This window comes from Mauremys reevesii, linkage group 19, assembly GCF_016161935.1.
Source record: "Mauremys reevesii isolate NIE-2019 linkage group 19, ASM1616193v1, whole genome shotgun sequence".
Classification (NCBI taxonomy): Eukaryota; Metazoa; Chordata; order Testudines; family Geoemydidae; genus Mauremys; species Mauremys reevesii.
In genome coordinates this window covers 4,164,483-4,191,681 of record NC_052641.1, presented here as the reverse complement: position 1 = coordinate 4,191,681, position 27,199 = coordinate 4,164,483, and the positions used below count along the sequence as shown (strand labels likewise).

The window sequence follows — 27,199 nt, the reverse complement described above, 5'->3', positions numbered from 1 at the left end:
AAAAAAGGTTGGGCTGAGTACAGGGGTGGAGGGTGGAGTGGCAGGGGTGGAGTGGGGGGGGGGTGGCCGGGGACGGGAGTGACGCTGGTATGGAGACATGGTGGTGAGGAATGGTGTGGTGGGAGCTGGGGGTGCAGTGCTGGTACTGCCGCTCCTGCAGCTCTGCCGCTCCACTGCCGCCCTGAAGCTCAGTCCAGCCACGCAGCCTGCCCACAGCTGCATCCAGCACCGCCACTGATCCTGCCGCCGCCTTCCTGCCGCCACCCCCTCACCGTTCTCCGCCGGTCCCTCCTGCCCCACCTCCCATCCTGTCCTCTCCCTCTCCTCCCTCTTCCCTCTAATTCCCCCCTCGCGCCTTCCACTCATTTCAGATGAGCTCTTCATACTGCGTGTAACTTTCCAGATCATCATCTGAGAACATCATTTTCGCTTCTCTCTTCCATAATCCGCTTTCTTTTTCCATGCTAGCTTTCTTTTATCTTTGGGAGCCTTTTGGATGGAGGGGGATGGGGAGAGGAGCAAAGCTGCATACAGAGAGACAGATATTTAGAAAGATACATTTATTTACCACATCACTATTCACTTTCACAGTGAACACAACTTCACACCTAGCACATGTTCATTCCCCTACAAGGTGCATTTTTCATCTTAATAGTGAGTGCTTGCACTCAGGAGTTACAGACACAGCCACACACAGGTCCAGGCATCAGGCCTCAGCTTGCATGGCTCCACACCCTTCCCCCTTTACCCACCTTCTGTAGTGGCTACCCCTCAACCCTGCTCTGGCTAATACCACCCTAGCTCCACCCACCCACCCCTTTCCCCCCCCCCACCCACCTGGCCACTGGGGTAAACAAAAAAGATTTCCGTGGCAAAACACAACCTCCCCCTCCCCGCTCCACCTCCTCCCCGAAAGTGGTTTTTTGTGGCTTTTAAGCTTTGAACCTGCATTCCACGAACCCAGTAGAAATAAATTCTTAATTTACTTAAATTCCTTTGAACGATATCACCTGACTGACATAACTTTGCTGAGGAATGAAGAACAAGATAAAGAGGCGGATGCTTCTGCATGCCATGCTTTGCCCACCACCACGGCCTGATATAACGCTGCCTTTGCCTGATTACATGCTACATGCATGGTGCATGGCATGGCTGGCCCATGCCATGGAGGGCGCTGCAAGGTTGCCTTGCTTCTGCACCCACCAAAAGGCTTCTGGACAGAGCGCAGGAGCGCTGATGTCCGAGGAGTCCTCTCGGGATTCCTCCTCAATCCCCACACATCTTTTTAACTATCCCAATACCGAATGCATCCCAAGTCCTCAAAAGGCTTCAAATCAAAAAATAAAATGCTTAAAAAAAAAAAATGCTATTTGCAAGGTCCACTCATGGGAGCTCCCTCTTCCATGGCCAGGCTGTCTGTGGGGGCTTGGGAGGGGAGGGCTGCTGGGAGGACGGTGGCCAGGCCTGGTGATAAAAGCTCTGGCTGCTGGGGCTGCTAGTGCTCTGTCTCCTCCTCTTCTTCTCTTTCTTCATCCTTGCTTATCTCTTCATCATGGCAGAGGCTCAGCAGGCAGATTACAACCCCACTCCACCTCCACGGTGCTTCAGGTGGGTACTTGTGCCCCTAAAATTGCAATTGCATGCAGCTCAGCATAGCTTTTTCACTTGCCCTGACCCTTTTTTGCTTGCTTGGGCTTTTTTCTTTGGCCTTGTCTGAGCCCTGAGCTCCCTCACTTGCACTGCTGCCACTCCCTGCCTTGCCTGCGTCCGTCCTTAGAAATTTTTTAAATTCTTTCTTTTTTTTTTTTTTTGTTTTTTTGATTTTTTGTCTCTTCTGACTGCAGTCCCTCTCCCATATATCAGATCATCCACACCTCCCGTGCAGCTCATGCTGGGGCTCTTTTGCATTTCTCAAGAGAGAGCATTGTTAACTGTGCTGCGTGAGCTGCTGTGGTGGTCACCTGTGCTGAGAGATTCCACACTGGGGGAAAGGAAATGAATTTCAAAAGTTTTTGCTTTCCCTGTCTACCCGGCAGTGCATCCGCAGTCAGAATGCTGTCCAGAGCGGTCACTGGGCTGTCACTGATACACGCCCGCCCGAGGCCAATATCAGTCCCCACACACACACTAACCTAATCCGGTAATATGTATACTAGCACTAGCTCTCCGTCTCTCGGTAGGAGGAGTACAGAGTTTAAAGAGCCAGAAAAAAAAAAAATATATATCCTCCTAGTGTGTGTGGGACGGTTAGAAATCGGTTTTATGCTCCTAAAACCGATTTAAACGCCTAGTGTAGACCAGGCTTGAGTGAGACCCTCATCAGCATATCCGATACTGCAGTGGATGAAGACACTCATTTGACAGGCCTTTCATACTGAGCTTGTGCAGAAAATCTAGTGCATGTTTCTCAACCTTTTTGAGACCAGAGACCGGATTGTTGCCTTCCTAAACTGTCAGGGCGCTGCTCCACAGACAGGTCGAGACACTGTCCTAGACCCTTCACAATTTGGATTCAGTCAAACCATGGAACTAAAGCTAGGAAGTGAAGGGATGTTGGGTAGAGGGTGGCCCTACAGTCTTCATTCACCTGGCTGCATCTCTGTCACCAGACTGCTTTGCTCACTGAATCCCCTACTAAGGCTGCGGCGATGCTGGAAGAAGGTGAGGTTTCAAAGAGCTAGTAGCTACAATGTGGTTTACACCAGTCCAAGACACCTGCTCACAACGTAACCAGTCAGCCTGCTGGCCAGAAGTACTACAACACTCTGCTGTTGCTGAGAGCCCTTGTATCCACATCTGCAACAGATTAATTCTCTCTCTGGTTGGGGTGCAGTCTTCTGGCCAACGTTCTAGGTGCTGACCTAGCCTCAATAGCAGACAAGCTGCTGCCTCCCAGCTGGATTACAGCAATACAGTTTTGTGGGCTAGAAAGTATGAACTCTGGCTGGTACAAGAGGAGTCAGTGTCTCCTCAGCAACACAGTGTATTAGGAGTACATCATCCTTGTCCTTTGCTATGCTGGCTTTCCATAGAATACTGCATCGTAGTCAAGGTCTTGATCCTTATTTTCAAAACATTTAATGTTCTGGTTGTAGGATACCTAAAGAGATTGTGTCATGCTCTGGGACCTTGAGTGCTCTCACCAACTCTGCTCCATTGGCGCTATGCTACCACTAGGATGAAACTTGTCTTTGCAGGAGATGGGACCTTCTTGGAGGCTCATCCAGGACTGTTACTTGCTCCAGCAAGAGTTGAGATCTATGCAGAACCTTTCCAGTCCAAGTGCAGATGCTATTTCCGACACTTCCTCATAGGGAACCTGCTAGAGAGTGCCTAGCAGGAATACACTCTGGGGGCTACCAAGGGGTGGATCATGGCAGCGAGGGCTGAGAGAAAGGTTGCAACCTACTTCCCAGCTGCAGAAGAGCTACAGCTGCTGCTGTCTGGGAATCCTGAAGCAGCCAAGGGTCCAACAGAACTCCTCAATGGGGAACAAAGGGGGTGCAAACTCCCTCAGTGGGGAGACAGGCCACCATAAGCTCCGCTTTAGCTTTGGTGTCCTTGAATTCACTTCCTTCCTTCGGCATGGGAGCCTAGATGGTGGTTAGGCTGTTTCTTTAGTAAGGCCAGTAGGGAAAGGACTATCCCTCTGCTTATTCATGGTGTTCCTGGACTTGTCAGCAGATGGTGCTCATCCCCCTGAAATCAGGCAGTTCACTGCTCCAGGTACTGTCCTGCGGTATTGCAACCAGGAGCTGGATTTTTCCCATGTGTGTGTTGGAGAGTTTCTGCCATTCCACCAATCCTAACTAAAATGTAGATCTACTGTGTACAGATCATCAGCCTTCCTAGCTGGTCTTCATTTCACTGCTTGATTTTCTATACCAAAGTAGAAAGAATTCTTGTTTGGTTTGTGCAGTGCCTAAGCAGGCTTCCTCCTGCTCCTCCATGCCCAACCTCCTTCCTCAGCCGCCTGGTGCGGGGAGCCATTCAGCTGTTCAACCAAACTCCTCTCCTCAGGTTGGTGGGAGCTCCAGGGTGATATTGATCAGTTGCTTCGGGTTGCTGTTAATTTGCACCCATGTAATTTAAGTTCCAAGCACATCACTAACAGCTGGCCTCTGCCCCTCCACAGAAAGAGGCGCTCTTCAGCCAGAGAATGGGCATCCATGGCACATTTGTTTCTGGTGATGCATTGGGCTCTGTTACTTTGTTGCTTCTCATGCAGTTAACTCAGTTCATTTAAACGTGGGAAGCATCACAGAACAAAAGGGCTGCAGCCCCTAAAGCCCGTGCGTTAATCCGGCCCTGCCTACGGGACCCAGCATGGATGAAGGGCCACTGAAGGGAGCATCAGAGCAGGGAAGTAGTGTGACTGGAAAATCAGATGTGTAGCCACAATGTGACTTCTGAGCACTTGCAACTGAGAGAAGTGCTGCTGATCATTCTTCCATCCATGGAGAGTGAGCAACATGAAGGTGGTTGGGGATAATTTGGTCAGTGTTGATAGGGTCTTACTTGGTTACTGGTTTCTATGTTCCCTGTATCAGTGACTCTCCCTTTGAGAGCTCTTGTCTACAGGAAATGCCCTGTGCCTCTCCGTAACAAAGTTTCTCAGAAACTTCTGGGGAATTTGTACATGGCAATCACAGCTGCTGACTCCTCATGCAAAACTTAAAAATGTGTTTTAAGAATCGGTTCTGCCGATATGTGTTTTCTGTTGGTCTCTTCCTCTATTTCTTGTTCTTTATGGCACAAGAGACAGCAGTGCAAGCTTCCCGTGCACTGCCTTGCTCACGTGCCCTAAGACTGACCACACAGCAATGGGAAGGAGTCGCTGACCATTCAGTTCTAGGTTTTTCTGCTGATGCTGCCAACACGGAGGCTCGGTTCTATCCATATCCAATGTGACGGGATTTGTGGTGAAAGGAGCACTTGTCCAGTAGCTACTGTGCTGCTGTGATTGCCAGCTCACCTCATGCAGGCAAGGCTGCTGGAACCAGAGGGAACAGGTGGGGTGGGAGAACACATGTTCTCCCCTTCCTCTGTTTAACCGGCAGGGGACCATGCTCCAGCACATTGCCCACAGCAGCCTAGAAGAGGAACAAGAGTGAAGGCCATTCACAATTGAGCCAGGGCCAAGAGAAGGCCATTTGAAGGTAGGCCAGGAAGCAGTGGACTTAACCTGCAGCAAGGGAGATTAGGTTAGATATTAGGAAAAACTTTCTCAGGGCAGCTAGGCTCTGGAATAGGTCTCCAAGGGAGGCTGTGGAATCCCCATCCTTGGAGATTTCTAAGAACAGTTTGGACACACCTCTGTCAGGTTTCCTTGGCCCTACCTTTGCACAGGGGCCTGGACTAGATGACTTCACAGTCCCTTCCAGCTCGACATTTTCTACGATGAAAAGGGTCGCGAGGAGGCAAAGAATGAACTAGTTAATATGAATGGGCCAAATTCATCCCTTGTCCATTGAGCTGGTGGAGTTCTAAGAAGGATGGTGTTGGCTCAGTCTCCCTTTGCGGAACGAGTGTCTGTCTCAGGAGTCACTATGTAACGCTTCTCTGACGCCCACCCTGGGAAGTTCCCGAATCTTTAGAAGTTGAAGTTGTGCAGGAACCCTGATCTGGCTTGGCGACTGCGGAGGGTGTTACCGTGCAAAGATCTGGGACAGGAACATGATCAAACTAGCATGCCCTGGTCCTAGGGAGTGGATTGAGAAATGGCAACAGGGAACCCTTGCAAGGCAGGTTAGCTGGCAGCGTGTGCTGGGAGCTGGTATGATGTGTGGCTGGCTGGCTAAGGCAGTGGCAAAAGTTGCTTTCATCTCCAAAGCAAGATGAATCAGAAAGCTAACAATCAAGTGGGAGTCTCTTGCTTTACAACCCATAATGTTCTGACTGACCTACCTTGTCTGTAGTGTTTGAAACGCGCATCCTTCCCTTCCCCGACCTGGGCACTCTGGCAGAGTCTGTTACCTCACACTTACTGTTTCCTCACCCTCAAGGGACTCTGAGTTAATGGCTGCATTTGGGGCTGGCCCAGTACAGTCACAGGTAGGGTGACCGGATCGCAACAGTAAAATATCAGGACAGGTGGAGGGGGGGTGATTTACCGTTCCCCCCACACACCCCACTGAAACCAGGAGCGGAGCTGTGAGGTGCCCCTCCCCTGGCGTCCTCCTCCCCCTGGCAGAAGCTGGGAATGGAGCTGTGGGACTGAAGGGGGGCTTGGGGTTCCTCACAGCTCTGGTCCCAGTTTCAGTGAGGGGGAGAGCAGGCGTCAGGGCTCGGGACTTCAGTTATGGGAAGGGTAGAAACCAGTGCTCCCCTCGTAGAGTCCCCCCCACCCCGCCAGGGCTGAAGCCAGGAACAGAGCTACAGGGCTTCTGAAGCCCCAAGCCCTGGCACATCCAATGAGGCTGAAACTGGGAGCAGATCTATGGGGCTGAAGCCTTGAGCCCCAGTGCTCACCTCAGATCTAAAACCCGGAGCCCTGACCTCCCGCCAGAGCCCTGACAGTAGCTGAAGTCCGTAACATCTTGTTTGGATTTATAGACATTTCAGAGTTATGGACAATCTCCATTCCAGAGGTGTCCATAACGCTGAGGTTCTACTGTACCAAGTTTTAAATTTTACCTGGATATCAGGAAAAATGGTGTCCCAATCTTGCATCGATCGGGACACAGGATAAAGGGTTAAATATCGGGACATCTGGTCACCCTAGTTGCAGGCTTAGTAGCTGAGTATAGTATCAGAGGGGTAGCCGTGTTAGTCTGGATCTGTACAAGCAGCAAAGGCTCCTGTGGCACCTTATAGACTAACAGACGTTTTGGAGCATGAGCTTTCGTGGGTGAATACCCACTTCGTCGGATGCTGAGTATAGTCATCCTTGCAGCATTCCAGAGTGGTAATCAGTTACAACCCCGTTAAAGAGAGACTGAGAGAAGCTAACTTTCTTTGAAGTCCTCCTTCCCTCCCCAGAGGAGGCTCTTATAAAAAGCCTTCACCAATGGGAGCTGTAGAGACATGCCAGCCACTTCCCGGGAGTCAGGCACGGAGCCTGCCTTCCCTGCTGACGCTGTGACCAACTGGATGTTTAGTGGCCTGACCAGAACGACCCAAGCATTCTGGTTGAAAACCGGATGCCTGGCAACCCTAAGTCTGATGGATCTTCAACTTGCTTCTTTGATCCAAACACGTTCTGCACTGGAGTTCCCTACGATGGAGAGGTAAATACTGGCTCCTCCCCTGCACTGGTTTCCCATTCCTGCTGAAAGCAGAATTTGGGGAGAAAAAAGACTGTGAATACACCGATGTGTGGAAGGCAGCAATCTCTCCAGCTGCATTTCTACAGTACTTGGCACAGTGGGGCCCAGATTGTGAGTGGGGTTTTTAGCCGTTGCCACAATCCCCATGAAATTCTCCAGCTCTTGATTTTACTAACTCATTAAATGGTCTCTGGGTCTCTAACCATTAGCACACTCTGAGCACGTGGAGTAAATTTGGGTTTAATACAAACGGAGGGGCTGAAGGGTGTGAATGTGAAGAGGAGACTTATTCTGGCATGAGTAGATCTGCCCCTAAACCTGAAGGGTGAGGGTTACACAGGGCAGACTTCTAGCAGCAATAGAAGAGACCCTCGCCCTTCACTTAGAGTGTATCCTGCAATCACTGAAGGTGGAGAATACTGCATGCTAAGACTGCATGGTCTCACTCCATGACTTCCTTTATGCTTCAGAAGTAGCACAGAACTAAATCTACAATCCCCTTTTCACTGTCAATAGGTAATTGAAGTTTCATTTGCAGCTGCTAAGTGCATCACCACCAACTCTCTAGCTAGGCCTGAGCCATATCCCCATTTCTAGGCTGCTCAGTGACCAGCAGGGCTTTGCACAGCAGGGTGCCCATCTCTGCAATGCGGTGAGCAAAACTTGCTGTTGCTTACTACTGCAGCCACATGCATAGGGTGCCTCAGCCTCTGAAGTGGACACCTGGGGGAAGGGATTAGGAGTCAGATCCTAATTGTGATCCTCAGCAGGTTGATAAAAACACAGTAGCCTGTGATGGATTTGAAGCTTCCTGTCAGGGCTGGCTCCAGGTTTTTTGCCACCTCAAGCCAAAAAAAAAAAAAAAAGGCCAGAGTGCCGCCCTTTGAAAAGTGCTGCCCCCAAAGGGCCAAAATGCCAGCCCTTGAAAAGTGTCGCCCCCAAGCACATGCTTGGAGTGCCGGTGCCTAGAGCCGGCCCTGCTTTCTGTAATCTATGAATACTATGTGCTGTATTTGTTTGTCTGAATATTCTAAAGGTGTTTACTTTATCCATACTGGGTTAATTCAATAGCTGGTTGGCTGGGAAATGTATGCATGAAGATAGACAGTAGCCCAGGTACAATCTCCACAGCAACCACCCAGGACTATGCACTGGGATGGTCTAACTCTGTCCCCCTCATGGGCTCAAGGCAGACACAAGACTCGGCCTGTCCAATAAAGGATCACACTGCCTAAACAGGGGAGACAGCGTTTAGGACTGATGACCAGACAGCAAATGTGAAAAATCAGGACAGGGGGTGGGGAGTAATAGGAGCCTATGTAAGAAAAAGACCCAAAAATCAGGACTGTCCCTATAAAATCGGGACATCTGGTCAGGCCTGCTGAGCGATCATAGTTGGTGCATAGAGGCGGTACCTGAGACCCAGTCTGCATGGGGAAAATCACAAGATTCTGTCCCAGAGGGGTGAAGCCTTGAGGCCTAAGACCCGGCGGGGTGCACTCAGAGAGAGCCCACAGAAGAGGCAGAGGTGCAGCTAGCCCTCAACCATGGCACAGTGGTGGGATGGTGACTGGTGAATTTCCAGTAAGTGACAATAGCAGTAAAAACACAAAAGCAAGAGAAAAAGACAGACAGAAACAAATCAATGTAAAAGCATCAGGGTGGATGCCCTTGGTTGTGTGAATCCGAGGAAACTATCTCCCCTCTCAGTGGCAAGTCTTTGAACTCTTCCCCCGCCCCCCTCTATTTTTGGTGACTCAGGATCTCCCATGGCTTCTTTGGTACATAAGGCAGCAGACTCAACCCCCAGCCCATTCAGTTTGCATGTGAGCTCACTGCTCACATATGCTGTGGGGAAGCTGGGTAGCATCTGCAGAACTGCCAACCTTAAGAGAACCAAAATCATGAGATTGTAACAAAAATCAGATCGTGTTTTTCAGTTGGTCTTTTCACTTTCTTCCCCTCTACTCCAGTGCCAATGTGTGGGTGACACTTGCAGGGTGAAAAGCCAACATTTAATACACGCGGAATTGGTGTCTCTTGCAGGCTGCTCAGATGGAGACTCCAGCTGGGCAGCAGCCCCAGAGGTTCCTGCAGCTGAAGGCGGCTTGTGGAGGTGGGGTTGATCTCTTCCTGCTGATGGTACATATGAAAACATCAAAAAAAAAGAAAAAAAAAAAAAAAAAAAAAAAAACCCTCTGAAAATGAAAAAAATGGAAAAAAAATTTGCTTGCATGCCTTTTTTTCTTTGTCTCTCTCTCTCTCTCTCCACTCCCCCCCCCCCCCCCCTTTTTTACTACAATAATGAGATGGGAGGAGCAATGAAACAGCCAAAAATACAGTGTGCATTCTGGTATGGATGTTTTTTTTTTTATTTTTTAAAAAAAACTTATGACCTGCTGCAAAGATCTTTACCTGTAAGAATCTCTTCACACCACCAAGCACCTTGCTACCTGCTGAAAAAGCCCTTTTGTTAAAAAAATTTATCTCTTCTAAAAAAAAAATTTTTTTAAAACTTTTAAATTTTTCTCTTCTTTTTAAAATTCTGATCAATCTGAAATGAATGTGTCCGGTGTAAAAAGAACAAGAATAAATTGTTTATTTGAAAATCAAATTGTAAATTTCAAAAAAAAAAAAAAAAAAATATAAAAATTGTCCTTTGCTATTTCCTTGTCCTCTGCGCCCCATCCAGCTGCAGCGCTGCCTGGCTCCGCATCTCCCCATGGCCTGGGGTGGGGTCGGGCTGTGGGGCCCCGGGCAGGCGCAGGGCGCTACAATCCCGCCGGCTGCCGCAGGGGGGCGCCGCGCCCGGCTGGCGGGGGCGGGGCCGGGCTGTGCGGGGCGGGGCCCAGCTGGTTCCGGGGGGCTGGGCCCCCACGCGGTGCGGTGCGGAGCCAGGTCAGCGCGCGGCGGCGGCGAGGCCCAGGTGAGCCGGGGGCGGCCCGGGCCCGCACGGCCCGTTGCTCCGGCGGGTCCCTGCCCGGGCCGGGCGGTGCGGTGCGGTGCGGTGCGGGGCTTTGCACGAGGCGGGGGGAGCAGCGCGCCGAGCCGCCCCGGACGAGTCCGGCTCCCGGGGCTCGGCTTGGAGCGCGCCCCTCCGACCGGGCCGGTCCCAGCCTGCAGCCCCGGGGGTGGCTCCTTCCTAACCCAGCCAATGCCCCTGCCCCGCCAGAGGTTCCTCCCGGAGCCCCTTGGCCCGGCCCGGCCCCGGCCCCCTGCACGAGCCGGCTGGGGCCTTCTCCCAGCAGGAGAGGAGGGGGCAGCGCCGGCCCGGAGCCGCTGTAACCTCCCCGCTCCTGGGGAACTGTCCCCTCCGAGCCCATGCTGCTCCCAGGGGTCCTGCACGGCCCGGTGCTGCTCTCTGCGGCTCTGCCTCAGTCTGTGCCGGGCACCGCGCTGGGCCGCAGCCCGAGCAGAGGAGAAAGTGGCCGGGTGAGGCAGAAGCTTGTTCCTTCTGGATGTTCCCCTTCGAGCTACTCCCCACCTCAGCAGCTGGTTTCTTGGGCAGGAGCCTGCGGGTGCCTGTATCACGAGGAGCATGAAACCAAGTCCGGAGTCTCCCCCTTGCCCCCCCCCCCCCCATGTGATCTGCTGCCACAAGCTGGTCCCAGTGATTTAACTGTTGGCATTTCCCCATGTAAACACGCAAATTGCAGTTTTCACATGGGCACTGCAGCGGGCGCACACGCTGCTCAGTGTGAGACCCACAGCCCGTGCTGTGTGTGGGCCTGTGACATCGCACACACATCCCTAGCCTGTGTGCGGGGCACGGAGACCAGGACTGCGGTGTCCTGTACAAGCACTGTCTCGACGTTGTCAGCTCCCAGAGCTGAAGGCACTGGCAGTGATATGAAATAAGGAACAGCTAGAAGGGGTCATCTCGTGCAAGCTGCAATAGTTAATGTTTGTCAGAGTTTGGGTCGAAATAGCAGAATTTACCGAAGCGTCTGCTGCGCAAGCAGGGCTCCCAGCCAAGGCAGCCAGAGGGTCAGGCGCGTACTGGACAAACCCGGTGTATTTCTGAGTTTAGAAAAGCAGCAGATTTTTCTTGTAAGTAATTAACATCCTCGGGCACTGCTAATCCTGCTCTTGTACAGGGGGGTGCTGGGAAGCCCTCCCTCCTGGCCTGGCTTTAGATTTATGTCGCATTTTGAACTGTAAGCAGATCTCTGTGAGTCAGTTCAGCTGAAACAAGCCATGGTCTCCTGACTTCGGTCCTATCCACTTCCCAACCCCCACCCCCTTTGCCTTATCCTGTGGGCCTAGAATGACTGGGAATGAGCTGCTGGTTCTGCTTGCTTGAGCAGGGGGTTGGACTAGATGACCTCCTGTTCACCCTGCAGGGATGGGTGGGGAGATTTGATGCCCTGTGGTGTGCTGGGTGCTCAGTGGGCACAAACATTAAATCACTTTTACATCAGTGGGTAAGGAGATTACAACATTCCAGCATTTAACCCTGTTCTTGCAGGGCACCAGCAGCTGCCTCATGGCCCAGAGAAATTTGTTGCTTCTTGACTAACCTGATGTCTTGGGCAGTTGGTATCTCTCTGGCAGATAAAGACGTCTGTTCTCTGATGATTGCCCAGCCAGTTCCCTCCATCTGACTTCTACCACCGCAAGTGAGCGGGATGGGGGATGGTTATCTGTGGGGGATGGTTACCCCTGTTTGCACTATTGCCAAACCTCTTTGCATAGATTACCCAGAGCAAAGTGGTATCTTGCTGGTCCCTCTGTCATAGGTGTAACAGTGTAGCATGCTATTGTGGACTGGCCAGTCCCCTCTCGGTTAATGACTCCTCATACCTATCCAGTAACAGTCCTAAGGGCATGACCTTAGGGTGACTTTAAAGAACAGGCTCATTCACTATTCCTAATGGGTTCAGATGATCTCAAAGACGCGCTTACTGCAGTGCTTTGGTACCACAGTCCAGGTGCCTTAGGAACACCATAGACAGGAAACATTTCACCAGAAGAACAGACTCCTGCTTGATGTACGTGCTCATGCCCTTGACTAAAGCCAGCAGCATGGAGGGGGACCATCAGACCCCCTAGAGCTCTCCTGGGTATCTACCCAGATAATTGGACGGCCCAGTGAGCAGTGCTTGCATCTGTGTGAGAGTGGGAAGTTTTCCCTGGGGGTGTGAGGGTCTCAGCTATCAATTTCTGCAAAATTTTTAACGTAGGTCTAATCTAGCTTCTAGCCATATGGTTACAAAGAGAAGCACCAAAATGTGACCAGTGCGGTGTTGTTTGTCTGAGTGCACCACTGCCCTGCCTATGCTAGGGCTTTTCCAAAGCAGCAGCAGGTTAACGAAAGTGACAAGACTGGTCAGTTTCAGGCTGTTCTTCAGATCCTCCTGGGCAGCAGTGACATCTACAACCATCATGTCAATTTCACAATGCTTTGGAGGGAAACTTTGGACAAGACAGAGGCAGGCACTGATCTTAGTCCTGGGAAGGACCCAATAACCGGCTGACAGGCAGAGTGGGGCAGGCAGTCCACTCTCGCAGCAGTCAGAAGGCTCAGGAGTAGGGAGACGGTCAGAAAGCTCCTTCCTCCTATTGGCATCTAGATGAGGGTGGTAGAGGCTGGTATGAAAAGCAGAGCCCTGCACAGAGTTCCCAGACCGCATCCTTGGCCTTTCCATGCTGTTTTGGCGGGGGCTGGGCCCTTCTCCAAGACCGGCTGCTCTTGGGTTTTGCTGGTGGAGCCCCCATTCCCGTGGAATTTGTATCTCGCTGGCTCGTGGGGTTAGGGCTTGTACACACTACCACTTGTGTCGCTCAGGAGTGTGAATAAGACACCCCCCCCCCGCCCCCGAGGGACATAAGTTGCACCCTCCTAAGCCTCGGTGTGGACACCGCTATCTCAGCGGGAGAGCTTCTCTCACGTCGGCATAGAGCGTCTTCACCAGACGTGCCACGGCGGCGTAGCTGCATCAGCCCAGACATAGCTTCTAGTGTAGCCTAGCCCTCAGGCTCCTGGCTACTAGGCACCTGGTAAAATGTTCAGGTCCTGGCCATAGTCCCTTTGCCTCACATGGATGGTATTGTGGATTTGCAGCCCTCTTGTCCTTGGGGTTTGTGAGAGAGTCCATGATCTTCCCACACAGTATCCTTCCACAAGCACCTTGAGGTGCTGGCACCCAGCTTCTCAAGGCTAAGCTAGCTATTACCCCGGTTAGCGTATGTACCAAATTACTCCATTATTCCCCCCCCCACCCCTCTAGTCCCAAATAAATGGATGATGACATTTATAACACTTCTATAGGGCCTCCTTCCCAAAGTGATCTACTGTATCTTCTCTCTACAGAGATGCACGTGATGGAGCTGGATTGCTCACTGCAAACCATGTGGGAATCTAATCCCCAGCTGTCTCTGGGGTGGAATGACAGCCCCATTCCATACTGGCTTAGGAAAGCGAACAAAGGGAGCATCATAGAACTGGAAGGGACCTCGAGAGGTCATCTAGTCCCGTCCCCTGCACTCATGTCAGGACTAAGTATTATCTAGACCAGGGGTAGGCAAACTATGGGTCATGGGGTGTTTTAACCTGGCCTGTGAGCTCCAGCCAGGGTGCTGTGTCTGGGGCTTGCCCTGCTCCGGAGCTCCAGCTGGGGCGCTGTGTCGGAGGCCGCACCACACGGCTCCCGGAAGCAGACGCATGGCCCTGCTGCGGCTCCTATGTGCTCCAATCCCAATTTTGTGAGCATTCATGGCCCGCCATACAATTCTATTCCCAGATGTGGCCCTCAGGCCAAAAAGTTTGCCCACCCCTGATCTAGACCATCCCTGACAGGTGATTGGAGATTTTTAAGAGCAGGTTAGACAATGGCGGAGATCCCTAGGCAATTTGTTCCAGTTCTTAGCCACTGACAGGAAGTTTTTCCTAATGTCCAACCTAAACCGCCCTTGCTGCAATTTAAGCCCATTGCTTCTTGTCCTAGAACTATTTTTGTCCCTCTCAGTCTCCTCTTCTCCAGACTAAACAAACCATTTTTTTCAATCTTCCCGCATAGCCCATGTTTTCTAGACCTTTCATCATGTTTGTTGCTCTTCTCTGGACTTTCTCCAATTTGTCCACATCTTTCCTGAAATGTGGCACCCAGAACTGGACACAATACTCCAGCTGAGGCCTAATTAGCGCAGAAGAATTACTACTCGTGTCTTGTTTGCAACACTCCTGCTAATACATGCCAGAATGATGTTTGCTTGTTTTGCAACAGTGTTACACGGGTGACTAATATTTAGCTTGTGATCCACTATGACCCCAGATCCCTTTCTGCAGTGCTCGTCCTAGGCAGTCATTGCCCATTTTGTGCATGTGCAACTGATTGTTCCTGCCTAAGTGAAGTCCTTTGCATTTGTCCTTTTTTAATTTCATCCTATTGACTTCAAACCATTTCTCCAGTTTATCCCTACATACGTGTGTTGTTTGTTTATATTCATCCTTTGTAATTTGGCCTATTTTCTACTTTTTGTAGGACTTTCATTTTGAGTTTCAGATCATTGAAGATCTCCTGGTTTAGCCAGAGTGGTCTCTTGCCCGGCTTCCTATCTTTCCTACTCAGTGGGATAGTTTGCTCTTGTGCCCTTAAAAATGTCTTTTTGAAAACCTTCCAACTCTCTTAAAATGTTTTCCCCTTAGACTTGCTTCCTGTAGGATCTTACCTACCAACGCCCTGAGTTTGCTAATGTCGCCTTCTGGACATCCATTAGCTTTATGGTGCTATTTTCCCTCTTAGTCCTTAGAAGCCTTAGAATCATGAACTCTCTCATTTCATGATCACTTTCACCCAAGCTTCCCTCCACTTTCAAATTCTCATCCAATTCCTCCCTATTTGCCAAGTTAAATCTAGAACAGCCACTCCCCTAGTAGCTTTCTGCCCCTTCTGTTTCCATTTGAAACTGGGACAGAATATGATGATCTGGGCTGAAATTAATGATGAGGGTCCTGGCCAGTGTCCCTAATGTTGCCCACACAAGTAAATACCATGGGGATCTCTACCTACTCCAAAGGGACAGGGTGCTAGATTTAGATCTCCTCTGACCGGTCCCCTGCTCCAGACCACCACCTACTCCCATGCTGCTGACAAGGGAAGAGCATGACCTGCTAAATCAGCCACTCACTGCCACACCCTGAGCCGCACGAGAGGGAAGAGAAAAGAACAGCAGAGTTTTAAAGATGCAGTTTCTGTCTCTGGTGTTGACTTTCATTTGTTTGCAACCTCCCTGCTGGCAAACGCAGGCACGGCCTGTGGTCTCACTAGCCATTGTCAGAACTGGCACTTGCAACAGCATCAGGCTGCTTAGGGGATTGCTTTCCTTTGCCTTTCTGGGCACAAATGGGCAACCGTGGTTTGCTAAGACAGACTTTAAGACAAAAGGAAATACGGGAGGAATAGGAAAGAGATGAAATAAGGTGGAGAAAGGAAAGGACGGATGGGGGGACACAGTCTCACATCCCAGGTGGTGGCTGACATTTAGCCAGAGCTGGGGAGTTGACAGTATCACCTGGGCCCCCTTTTTCTGACCCGATCTGCTCAGGACTTTTCTCAGGGTTAGGACGACAAAGGCTGAGCAGTGTTCTGGAGGGTCCCAGGAGACGGTGCGGCTGGCAGCCATGATGGGAAAACTGACTCCTTCCCCTGCTTTCACTTAGCAGTTGTTGAGTTTTCTTTTTCTTCATTTTCCCTCAAAAAGGAACTTTTTAATGACCCCCAATGGGAGCAATGGGTGGAATAGTCTCTCCCCTTCTTATGTGGTCACCAATTAGACCTAATTTTCAACCCAGTTTTGGTCCATTGATTTCCAGTCCCACACGTCACTTGTTTACCAGGCATGATCTCAGCACAGTCCTTGAGTTACATCAGTCTGTCTTTGTGTTTGGACTAATTCAGTCTTTGTCTCACTTTTGTACCTTTCCCCATCGGCATTTGTTGCTATAGGTTATTGTGACACTTTGTGAACTTTTATAAGAACGGCCAGACTGGGTCAGACCAAAGGTCCGTCTAGCCCGTGTCCTGTCTGCTGACAGTGGCCAGTGCCAGGTGCCCTGGGGGAATGAACAGAACAGGTGATCACTGAGTGATTCATGCCCTGTCGTCCGCTCCCAGCTTCTGGCCCCCAGAGGCTTCTCTCAGCTGAACTTCCAATTAGGGTAGATGTGTAGGCCCAGTTATTACCGCACCCCTGCCTGCAGAAGTCAGGCTTGGTGAAGAGGCAACTTTCCCCGAGGCTGGAGTATCTGCCCTGTTCACTTCCCAGGCCGGCTCCATAGGAGCCTTTCCTGAGGTACCGGGGATAGAGCCGTGGGGGTTTGAGTCCGACCCTCCTCCCTGCTGCCATGGGGCAGAACCAGGCTGTTGTTGCAAACGTGTGTTGAGGTGAAAGGGGAGCCGGGTTGCTTCCCTTCCCTGCTGGTCTCTCGTTTGGCTGCTACGGTGTAACCGTCGGGTTAGCTTCACCTCTGCATGCCCTGGAGCTAGCACTGGCCCTGGGGGTTGCGGCAGGCAGGAGCCGGAGCAATCGCAGCATGGGCTGGAATCTGCCTCGAGTATGAAGGTCTCACCCCGAAGTGGCGCTGAAGTGGCTGTTTTTGAAGTTAGACTGAGTGAGACACCCCCCAGCAGCATCTCAGATCAACCCCAGGCTCTCCAGGGAGCTTTGCAGAGGTGTCATGGAGCGAGTCCTGTCAGGACACAGAGCAGGACAGGCCCCCGCCCTTCCGCACCAGGCATACAGGCCCCTGCCCTGTGAGCTGAAGGAGGGAGTGGCAGGCTGTTTGCCTTGATGCAGGCTGCTGCTCGAGGGAGATCAGGTCATGTGCCTTGGCTGCTCTTGTAACGCATTTTCAGCCAAAAATAAGACAAACCTGAGTGCCGGAGCTTGGATCTGACTGTGGGATGCTTGGATTTAGGCTTGTCCCTTTGGCCCATTTAGATCCCGACATTTTAAGACCAGAAGGAGCTTTAGATAGGTTGCCTACCCCTGGACTAGACTATGGCACAGGTGCCAAAGGCGGCACATGAGCTGATTTTCAGTGGCACTCACACTGCCCGGGTCCTGGCCACCGGTCTGGAGGGCTCTGCATTTTAATTTAATTTTAAATGAAGCTTCTTAAACATTTTAAAAACCTTATTTACTTTACTTACAACAATAGTTTAGTTCTATATTATAGACTTATAGAAAGAGACCTTCTAAAAACGTTAAAATGTATGACTGGTACGCGAGACCTTAAATCAGAGTGAATAAATGAAGACTCGGCACAGCACTGCTGAAAGGTTGCCGACCCCTCGTCTAGTCTGACTTCCTGTATAATGCAGGGCAGAGAGTCCCCCAGTGATGCCTGCATCCGGCCCGTGTCTTGTGACCGAGCTAGAGCCAGTCTCCGAGAAGGGCCCGTGGAGAGAGGCAGGGTGGTGAAGTCAGAGGGCAGACATGGCCCTAACCCTCCCTGAAGCCCTCGTGCTCTGGTTCGAGGTTTGGGGAGGTTCAGAGGGTGGTGATGGAAGCTGTCTGCCAGCGCCAGCCCGGGGAGGGAGGGGGGGTCATGCTGCTGCTCAGAATTCAGGGAAGGTTCTGATACCCCCAGAAAGCCCCGTGTAGCTCCCAGCGTTAACCCTCCTGCCTGGTGGCCGTCGTCCAGAACGCTACCCCCCGGAGGCCATTTCATGTCCCGGTGGGACCCCAGGCGGTGGGTCTGGGCTCTGCCTCACTGCGTGGGCTCTGCTCAGGGCTGCTTCCCCAGCAATTCTTCCCCCAGCGTTGCTCTGCTCTGCGTCATGCTGCCTGTGGCAGTGCCGCTCTGCTCCTCCTGTGCTGGGTGCCCTGCCTGGCACCGCTCCGCCCACGTTCCCAGGCAGTCCCGGTAACAGGACTGTATCTTCCCTCTGCAGAGACGCACGCGGTGGAGCTGGATTGCTCGCTGCAAAGTGTGTGGGAATCTGGTATCTGCTCAAACCCCATCTGCCCCCCACCCCGGACACCATGCGCCTGCTTCACATGTGTGACTTCGTTGTCATAGTTCGGCCTGGCCAAACGCACCCACCTGGCCAGCTCCATTCGCCTGGGCTGCGAGTTGCAGGTGACCTCCCCTGCGCGTGATGGGCCGGCGTTTCCCATGCAGCAGAGCCTGGTTACGAACTGTCCTTGCCAAGGCCTAAATACAGACATGACGATAGCACCCAGACAGTCCCTGCTCCTCTCTCTCCCTTGCAAGCCTCCCCACATCCCCGTTTGGGGCCAGCTGCTCCAGGCCCGGTTCTTTTTCTGAGCGAAGACCTTTGAGCAGGTGCTGTCTGCCCCCTCTTGTGTCTCTGGCTCCTCCAGCCTTTTCCGGCCAAGGGCCGAATTCTTAAAGCCCCCGTTGCACCGTCATTCTCCGAAGCTGCCTGTGCCTCCCATATTCCCTCCCTTACGAGGCGGAACTGGAGAGCAACGGAGCTGCTGGTTCCAGACTCCCCTACTATCCTCCCGCCCTCTGTGGGCGAGTCGATCTGCCGGGGCGGGCTGCTTCCTGCGTCAGCAAGCTGTAACCTGGTAACTGTCTGGCTGCCCGCAGTGAGGGCAGGACCTGTGGCTGGGAGAGCTCCTCTCCCGGTGACTTCCCATGCAGCACAACTCTGGGGATTGGCTTGTCAGGTCCTTACCTGGAGCTCTTCATTGCCATTCGGTGCTTTGCTGCTGTATTCGGTTGGGGGTGTGCCTGCAGGCCCAGCCCGGGATCGGAGCCCGCTGCCTTAGGAGCTGGCAGACTAGGCTGTAAGTGAGCTGGTTCAGCAGGTGCTAATGTACAATTGCTTTGTCTGGGCTAGAATTCTAGAAGAGACGACAACCCAGCACCACAACTCTAACCCGTAGTCCAGACAAAGCTGGGGACGACAGATGATGTGTGGAGCACAAGGTAATCATGAGGCTGCCATAGACTAGAACTCAACCCCCCGAACGCAGCTCTTAGCAAATAGGGGCTAGTCGGCTCCTGCTCGCCCTTCGCGAGGGCTTAATCTGAGTATGGGGAAAGCTCTGGGATTGCTGCTCAAAGAAGGGGTCTGAGCCATCTGTGGGACTGGACCAAGCGCTTGGTGTAGGACACGATCCTGCGTGGGCCTGGCATGGCCACGCTGACCGGGTCAGGCTTTTCGAACTCTTATTTCAGAAACAAAATCTCTACCCCAAGCAGAGTTTCAACCCTGCAAATGAAATGCTGGAGGTGCGCCGGGGACTACACAGTTGCTGTTGATCTTACGAGGAATGCGCCCGGATACTGTCCTGGTGGGTGGGAGGGTACAGAGAGATTCCACTGTCGGTGCCTGGTCTCTGGTTTTCACATCTGCTTCTTTCTTTTACTGGCTGGGCTCCAGCTTCTCTAACAGAAGCCCAGTCTCTCTGCTCCTGGCACTTCCCCAAGGTGCTGGAGGCTAGCAACGATCACTTGGGCTGGCAGCAGAAGGCCCTTTGTGCACAGCTGCCCTCTGCGGCTGTGCAGGGAGGTGGAGCATTGAGGGGGCTCAGGCAGGTCCCTTGGAGCTTGAGGGGCTGGCTGGTGCACAGCTGGACGCTGGCAGCCTCATTCTTGCTGTATCTCGGGGTTCTCTCGGGGCCGAGGGTTGTGAGGGACATAGCCTCTCCCTAGAGCAGTGTGACTCAGTGTCCTTCACTGCGTTAATGGATGTGGAGTGGGGGGGTTCCCACCATGGTAGTGACACAAGGAGAGGGGATGTGGTGTCTGCCTGGCCCATTGCAGCTCACCAGCGCTGGCAGCTTTGGAGCCTGCCTGTTGGATACCTGGTCAGAGCCGGCAGCTGCCTCCACCGCCACGCTGAGCAAGCCAGGGGTCGTTGTCCAGGCGTCCCGTGTGCGGCAGTCACTGCACTGCAGCCTGCCTCTCCTGGCTCCTTCGGGGACCCCCGCCACTGACTCCCCATTCTGAGCCTCCTCTTCTCACGGCAATAGCCGGGCTGCAGTAGCCACGTGTCCACTTGAGGGGTGCCTCTGCTTTTCCTCCCCAGTGCACATGCAGCCTTTGCAGAAGGGTCTGTCACTGCTGGCCCCGCTGGGATGGACAGTGTCCAGCCCTGGGCTCAGGCCAGGAAGCGCTGCGAGGCCAAGGGCCAGTGGCCGTGGGACAGTCGGACGGCATGGCTGGTAGAGAACCTTGCGAAGGGGATTCCCAAGGAGGTTGCTGTCTAGCTGTAGTGGCTTGCCAGATATCAGACCATAATGCTGCCGACTGGATCCTCATGCTCTTTGCTTCCTCCTTCAGTCATCACTTGATGTTGTCGGCCACGCTCTCGGGGACATGTAGCGCTAGAGGTGACTGCGTTCTGCCTCCTGCAGCTCTAGCTGTCTGGGGCACAGCCGCTGCCGGAGCCCTGCTGTGATTGCTGTAGGAGAGAAGCCACGTGGCCATGGGGAGAACGGGATCTGCACCACCTAAATCTCCGTACTAACCAGAGCTGAAAGCATTTGGTGGGATGGTGTGCGGATACCTCCGGAGCAGTACATGGGGCTTGGTCCTGCACACAGGCAGTTCAGTTCCTGTTTGTCACTGTTACCTGGGACTGGGTAACTAACAGATACAGAAATTAGCTTCGCTGGTGCATGAGTGGTGCTGGTCTGGGGAGATGTTCCCGCAGCATCAGCAGGCCCTGAAGGGTTGAGTATGTTTGGGCTGGACCATTACAGCTGGATTCTTTGACCCAGCTTCTCCGGACTCAGACGGGCTTTGTAAAGCACCTTTCAAGTGAGGGGTGCCCCCAAGTGCTAGCTGCAGCGTTCCAGGCATGGGGACACGGTGTGCTGGTGCTGTGGCAGCCAGCCAGGGGTGGTTGGTGGTGACAGATGTGGATGAATTGAATAATTCACCTTTTCACCCATAGATCTTTGAGCGCTTTGCAGAGGCGGGTGAATAACATCCACGTTTTACAGATGGGAAACGGGGGCATGGAGTCTCTCTAGAACCCAGGTCTCCTGGCTCCCAGCCCAGTGCCCTGTCCACATGGCAAATCACAGGAAAGCTTGGCTTGAGTATCAGTTGCTATCGACTGAACTGTGGAATCGTCTCCCGAGGGAAGCAGTGGAAGCCCCTTGCTTAGCCATGCTCGTGTGTTCCCCCGGGGCACAGCCTGTCAGAGGCTGCCTGGAGCAGGGCTTGAGGCACTAGCTTCAGTGACTCTCCCTGGGATGCAGCCTCTAAACTGCTGTTTCGCCGTGTGTTTTTCAGGCTCTCCCGTTGCTGAGATTCCAGGATGCAGGCGCAGTCTGTGCTCCACAGCGGCTACTTCCACCCTGTGCTGCGCTCCTGGCAGACCTCGGCCACAGCCTTCGATGCCTCTAACCTCATCTACCCCATCTTTGTCACGTAAGTGAGGGCTGGAGCCCGTGCTCCCAGCTGGGGAAGCGAGAGGAGATCTCTGTGCAGACAGAGCTCCGTGGAGCAGCTTCCTTGCTTCAGAGGAGGTCACACAAAGGGGCAGCAGCTCCCGGCCGGTGTGCAGCCCCTGAGTCTGCAGGCCACCTGCCTCGGGACGTGGGAGCTGCCATCCCGAGCAGAGCCATGGTCCCTCTACAGCGGCGTCCTGCCTTTGGCGGCGTGTGCAGTGCTGCCCTAGCTGGGTGGGGAAGGGCAGGGCAGCCTCCTGCCCCGCTGCTCTGAATTCCCATCGGAGCGGAAGTGGCCATGGGCATGTCACCCCGTAGGAACCTCTGTACGTACGTCGTGGGGAAGCTGCTCACTGCAACCCTTCCCTGGATCTGAACCAGCGTGTGTCTGTGACCAGCCTGGTGCCTTCCTGGGGCGGTTTGCTAATCCTCCCAGGAATGCCAGGGCTGCTGGGCTGAGGGGTCCATCCTGGGGTGGTGGAGCCAGTCTGCGGGCACTGCCCAGCTGGGGCGGTTTCGGATGTGGCCTATGGGATGCTGGCGGGCTTAGAGCTGTACATCCCCCCCGAGCGGGCTGTGTTTGAATGAGGCCGTGAGCCCTGTGGAATCTGGTGTGACAAAGTGGGGATTTTCCCTTGTTGTGTTGTATGCGAGTCTGCATGAATGCTGTGTGTGCCTCAGTGTCCCTGTGTATTGCGCCAATGTCTAGGTGGTGGGAATAAGGGCGTGTGACTTTTGCGGAGGTTGCTCCTGGTGCCTGCACAGATGCTGCGCCGGGGGAGCACCAGAGCCCTGGCTCTGGGCTCCCCTCCCCCCAAGATGGACTTTGCTGAAAGTCTCTGATTCTGTGCTAACAAGTTCTGTCGTACGCTAAGTTCCTGTCAGCTAATAAATCTTCTGTTTTACCGGCTGGCTGAGAGTCAGGGTGCAGGGCCCTCTGGCTTCCCGCAGCGAGTCCTCATCTGCTGCAGCCACGGCAGGGCGCGTGGTCCGTGTACACAGTGACGCGCCGCCCAGATAGATCCGGCTGCAGCCTTTGGGAGCCCACGCCATGGCCAGACATTCCTTCTCTATGGCCGCATAGCTGAATGCTCCGAGGTCAGACCCAGGAGGTGAAGCCGTGTGAGCTTCTTGCCCTGCAGACAGTCTGCTCAGAGAGAGGAGGCTCCCCAGAGACCTGCCTGGCTTCGTAGGGAGCAGTTCCAGAGCAGCGCCCGGGGACTCCGTGACATCTGGTCTCTTGGACGGTTCACCAGGCTGTGAACTTGCCTCATTCTGAGCCCCTCCCTGCGTGGCACCTGCCGCAGCTTCTGGGGCTCGGGAAGCCTGGCCTGGTTGCTCTCAGGGCTGGGCTCTCCTCGGCGTGAGATGATCCTCTGTAGCCAGCACGGGAGGCAGAACTGACCAGCCACTGGTCTCTGCCCGCTGCGGTGACTCTTAGGGTGGCACGTTGAATGAAGTTTGCTGCCCCTCCCGGCCGCAAGGGAAATGCAGTGTGTGCCGCCACCTAAAGGAGAGACGGGGCGGGGTGTCCCCCTCGCTTCTCCCCGGCTCCGCCCCCCCAAGAGCGGCAGGGACCCTGGGGATCAGGCTCAGGAAGTTGAGACCTTAACCCCTAGCGAGCCGGAGAGCTCCCTTTGTCACCTGCCTTGGCCCTGCTGCTGCAGGGCCTTGTTCTGCTCTCTGGTGAGCTCCCGGTGGCTCTGCACTGCAGCGTCGAGGTCTAAGCTGCTGGCCCCCGGGGGCTCATTGCAGAGCTCCTGCTCTGGGACTTGAGTGGCAAGGGGGTGGGATGCCTGTTCCTGCTGCTCATGGGCCTCGGACGCTGCGTTTCTAGGGACTGAGCAGCTGGTGCAGGGAATGAGCCCAATCTCCGGCTCACTCGCTCAGCTGCCCGGCTTTACACACAGCCGCCGTGTCCGGTCACGGGGCTCTCCCTGCTCGCAGCCTCACCTCGTGGGGAGCCGAACTCTCACTGGCTGTTTGTCCTGTTTGACTCCCCAGTGACAGCCCCGATGCGGTGGAGCCGATCGCCAGCCTCCCCGGACAGGCCAGGTAGGAGCCTGCGGAGATCGTTGTGCTCGTGGGGCTCTGCAGTCCGGACAGGGCTCCCTGCCGTGTGCCTTAGCTCCAGGCTGCTGGGCTCAGGGTGGGGAGCTCTTATTGGCCATTCTGTGTCCTCCATCTTGTTCTAGCCAAGGACAGTGGAGTCCCCACTGCCCCCGTGTTGGGGATGCACATGGGGACATTGGGGAGGGTGAACTGTGAGCACGCACTGGGGCACTATGGGATAGCTACAGGAATTCCCATAATGCACCAGTTAATTCCAGCAGCAGCAGGCGCGTCCCCTTCCGTCGGCCCTGGATCTCACCAGGCGACAGGCAGTCGCCGTCAGCAGGGCACTGGCCTGGCTTCCCCGGCCCTTGTGGAGGGAGATGTCGTGCCTGAGAAGTGGGGAGGCGGGAGCTGGGGTGGGTTTTTAGACTAAAGTCCCTGCCCGTTTAAGTCTGGGGGACCTGGGTCTGAACAAGGGCGATGCTGCTGGGCTTGGGGAGTTGGTCCCGCTCACGGTCAGGGCGGAGGGCGACCCTCTGCGATCCCCCCTCCGTGGGGTGGTGGCTCCCAGGCGCCCTCCATGCATTTCCTGCCACCGCTGGTCCTACCTCCAGAGCCGAAGCCAGCAGAGCTGAGGCTGGGCAGGGCCTTGCAATGAACGGGGAGATAATGGAGCGTCGCCCTCGCCCTGCTGAGGTGGCTGGGCTGGGATCAGTCTATCAGGGCCCTGGGCTGGTCCCCCGGCAGCAGAGACAACGCCAGCCAGCCCTGCCCACTGCCCCTTGGGGACCCCAGATAAGGCGCCAGGTTGCTCCTCCCACGGCTGCTCCCGGGATCTCCAGCAGGCATCTGCTCTGGCTGAATGCTCAGCTGCCTGCAAAGCTCTTCACTAAGTGGGACTGAAACCTGCCCTGCCCCCGTTCAGGAAGCAAGGACAGGGAAAATGTCACCGAGTGCTGGCCCTATCCCCTGGCTGGTGCCGGGGGGAGGGTGGGGCATGGAGCATTCACCTGGGACCCCCCCGAATCCAGGCACCTCCACACAATGGCACTGGCTGGGCAGGAATGGCCATGCCAGTGAAAGGGATAAAACCCCCGTAGGATGGGAGAGGAGAATGGGAGAGTCAGTGCTTCCCGGGAGCCTGCGTGGGGCTCTGTGGGCAGGGAGGAGACACCCGCGGCTCTCCCTGTGCTGGGGGCGAGGCCGGCCTGGCAGCGGGAGCCAGGAGTGCCCTGTTGGGTGGCGTGGGGAGAGGCCCCGTCCCCGGCAGTGCCTGAGGGTTGGCTACACAGGCCTTCCCAGGAGGTGGGGGACTTGGCCTTGGCATCGAGGAGAGTTAATGATGGGCAGAGCCACGCCCGGCTAGTCGCACTAGCCTTGGGCCATGTGGGGGCTCCTTCTCGGGGATCCTTGTTGCTTGACAGCTGCGCTACCCCGGGAACGCCCTGCCTGGGGACACTGGTCTGGCACCCGGGCTGCCTGTGGGTAGCCAGCCTGCAGAGCGGTGCCTGGCCTGCCGTGCACTGACCCAGCTCAGAGCCCTGGCTGATTTGTGTCGGGGACGGGCACTGGGGTGGCCTCCAGCACCACCCCCACACCTGTGTTCTTCTAGGTATGGAGTCAACAAGCTGGAGGGGATGCTCCGCCCCCTGGTGGACGAGGGGCTGAAGTGCGTGTTGATCTTTGGCGTCCCCACTAAAGTCCCCAAGGTTGGTGGGAGTGAAGGGTTATGGGGTGTTTAATGCAGTGCCCCAGGTAGAACGGGGGATGGGGTGAAGGGTTATGGGGTGTTTAATGCAGTGCCCCAGGTAGAACGGGGGATGGGGTGAAGGGTTATGGGGTGTTTAATGCAGTGCCCCAGGTAGAACGGGGGTGGGGTGAAGGGTTATGGGGTGTTTAATGCAGTGCCCCAGGTAGAACGGGGGTGGGGTGAAGGGTTATGGGGTGTTTAATGCAGTGCCCCAGGTAGAACGGGGGGTGGAGTGAAGGGTTATGGGGTGTTTAATGCAGTGCCCCAGGTAGAACTGGGGTGGGGTGAAGGGTTTTGGGGTTTTTACTGCCGTGCCCCCGGTAGCACGGGGGATGGGGTGAAGGGTTATGGGGTGTTTAATGCAGTGCCCCAGGTAGAACGGGGGTGGGGTGAAGGGTTATGGGGTGTTTAATGCAGTGTCCCAGGTAGAACTGGATGTTGGGGTGAAGGGTTATGGGGTGTTTAATGCAGTGCCCCAGGTAGAACGGGGGTGGGGTGAAGGGTTATGGGGTGTTTAATGCAGTGCCCCAGGTAGAACGGGGGGTGGGGTGAAGGGTTATGGGGTGTTTAATGCAGTGCCCCAGGTAGAACGGGGGATGGGGTGAAGGGTTATGGGGTGTTTAATGCAGTGCCCCAGGTAGAACTGGGGGGGGGGGAACAGATGAGCTGGGAGGTTCATAGCCACCAGCTTTGTCCTTCTGCTGCATTTTCACTTGTTCTCTGAGAGCTTGGGCCCTGGCTGGTGAGATCTGTCGGCTAAGCAGGGTAGAGAGAGGACAGCACTTGGATGGGAGACCTCCCCAGACCATCCCCAGTGATCTGGGTGGCTGTGGGGCCCACTGCCCTTCGTCAGTGCCCAGCCTGGCGCTAGAGGCGCTGCGCTGCAGGGAGAGGAGCAGGTGACTCAGGAGGGGGCGCTCACCCGGAGTCAGTGTTGACCCTGGGTGGCACTGGGGGCAGTGCTGTGCTGTGGGGAGCAGGGTGGATGGCTCCATGGGGAGCGTGCTCCCCATCAGTCACTGCTGACCCCCCCAAGGGGCTGGGGGAGCTGCTGTGGTTGGGGTGAGATGTAAATCCACATCTGATCTCCTGTTGTTCCAGAAACTCCCTGAGCCCTTTCCAGGCTCCAGTTTCAACAGGAGGTGGGCCCCTCCTTCCTGCACCCTCAGCTGTGTGCAGAGCGGCTGCGCCTGGGGCCCCTGCGGGGTCTGTGCTGGGCGAGGGGACCCTGCGGAGAAGTGAGGGTCTCTGGGGCGCAGGGTGCCCTGTGGATTTACAGGGGCGCATCTCTTCCCCCTGCAGGATGAAAGGGGCTCGGCTGCCGATGCTGAGAACACCCCGGCCATCCAGGCCATAAAGAAGATCCGTTCCTCCTTCCCAGAGCTGCTGATCGCCTGTGACGTCTGCCTGTGCCCCTATACCTCTCACGGGCACTGCGGTGAGCACCAGGGCGGGCACCCCCCACCCACCCTCCTCTGCACCAATTGGTGGCCACGAGATGAGCCAGGCTGCCGGCTGGGAGGGGAGGAAGGGCCTCGCTGGCGTGGGCTCAGCTAGTGGGCTCTTTGCTGGGGATGTCTGGGGCTGCGCCTTGCCCCCTGTCCGTGGTGCAATGTGCCGGCTGTGCCAGGGCAGTGAGCGTGGAGGCCAGCCTGCCATGGGGCTCAGCGATGCACAGCCGGCCGCTCCATTCGCCTCATACGTGCTCCCACCACCAGCTGTGAGTTAGTGTGCAGGGCTCTGC

The 27,199-nt window shown here is 54.7% G+C and overlaps 1 protein-coding gene across 6 annotated transcripts in view; it reads left to right on the top strand.

The window, feature by feature from the left end:
- Positions 1–10,108: 10,108 nt before the first annotated feature.
- The window catches only part of ALAD (aminolevulinate dehydratase), a 28,644-nt gene continuing 11,553 nt past the window's right edge, over positions 10,109–27,199 (top strand). For 2 of the 6 annotated variants that reach the window (XM_039506639.1, XM_039506638.1), the window contains exons 1-5: positions 10,109–10,194; positions 21,493–21,630; positions 23,655–23,705; positions 25,318–25,414; positions 26,758–26,893. In XM_039506639.1, the coding sequence (XP_039362573.1) occupies positions 21,518–21,630; positions 23,655–23,705; positions 25,318–25,414; positions 26,758–26,893 (397 nt within the window). In that variant the 5' untranslated portion in view covers positions 10,109–10,194; positions 21,493–21,517. Of the gene's footprint in view, positions 10,195–18,829; positions 19,032–19,055; positions 19,174–20,043; positions 20,713–20,742; positions 21,174–21,492; positions 21,631–23,654; positions 23,706–25,317; positions 25,415–26,757; positions 26,894–27,199 lie in introns of those variants that run through there. The other 4 variants (XM_039506635.1, XM_039506633.1, XM_039506636.1 and 1 more) reach the window with 4 other exon arrangements.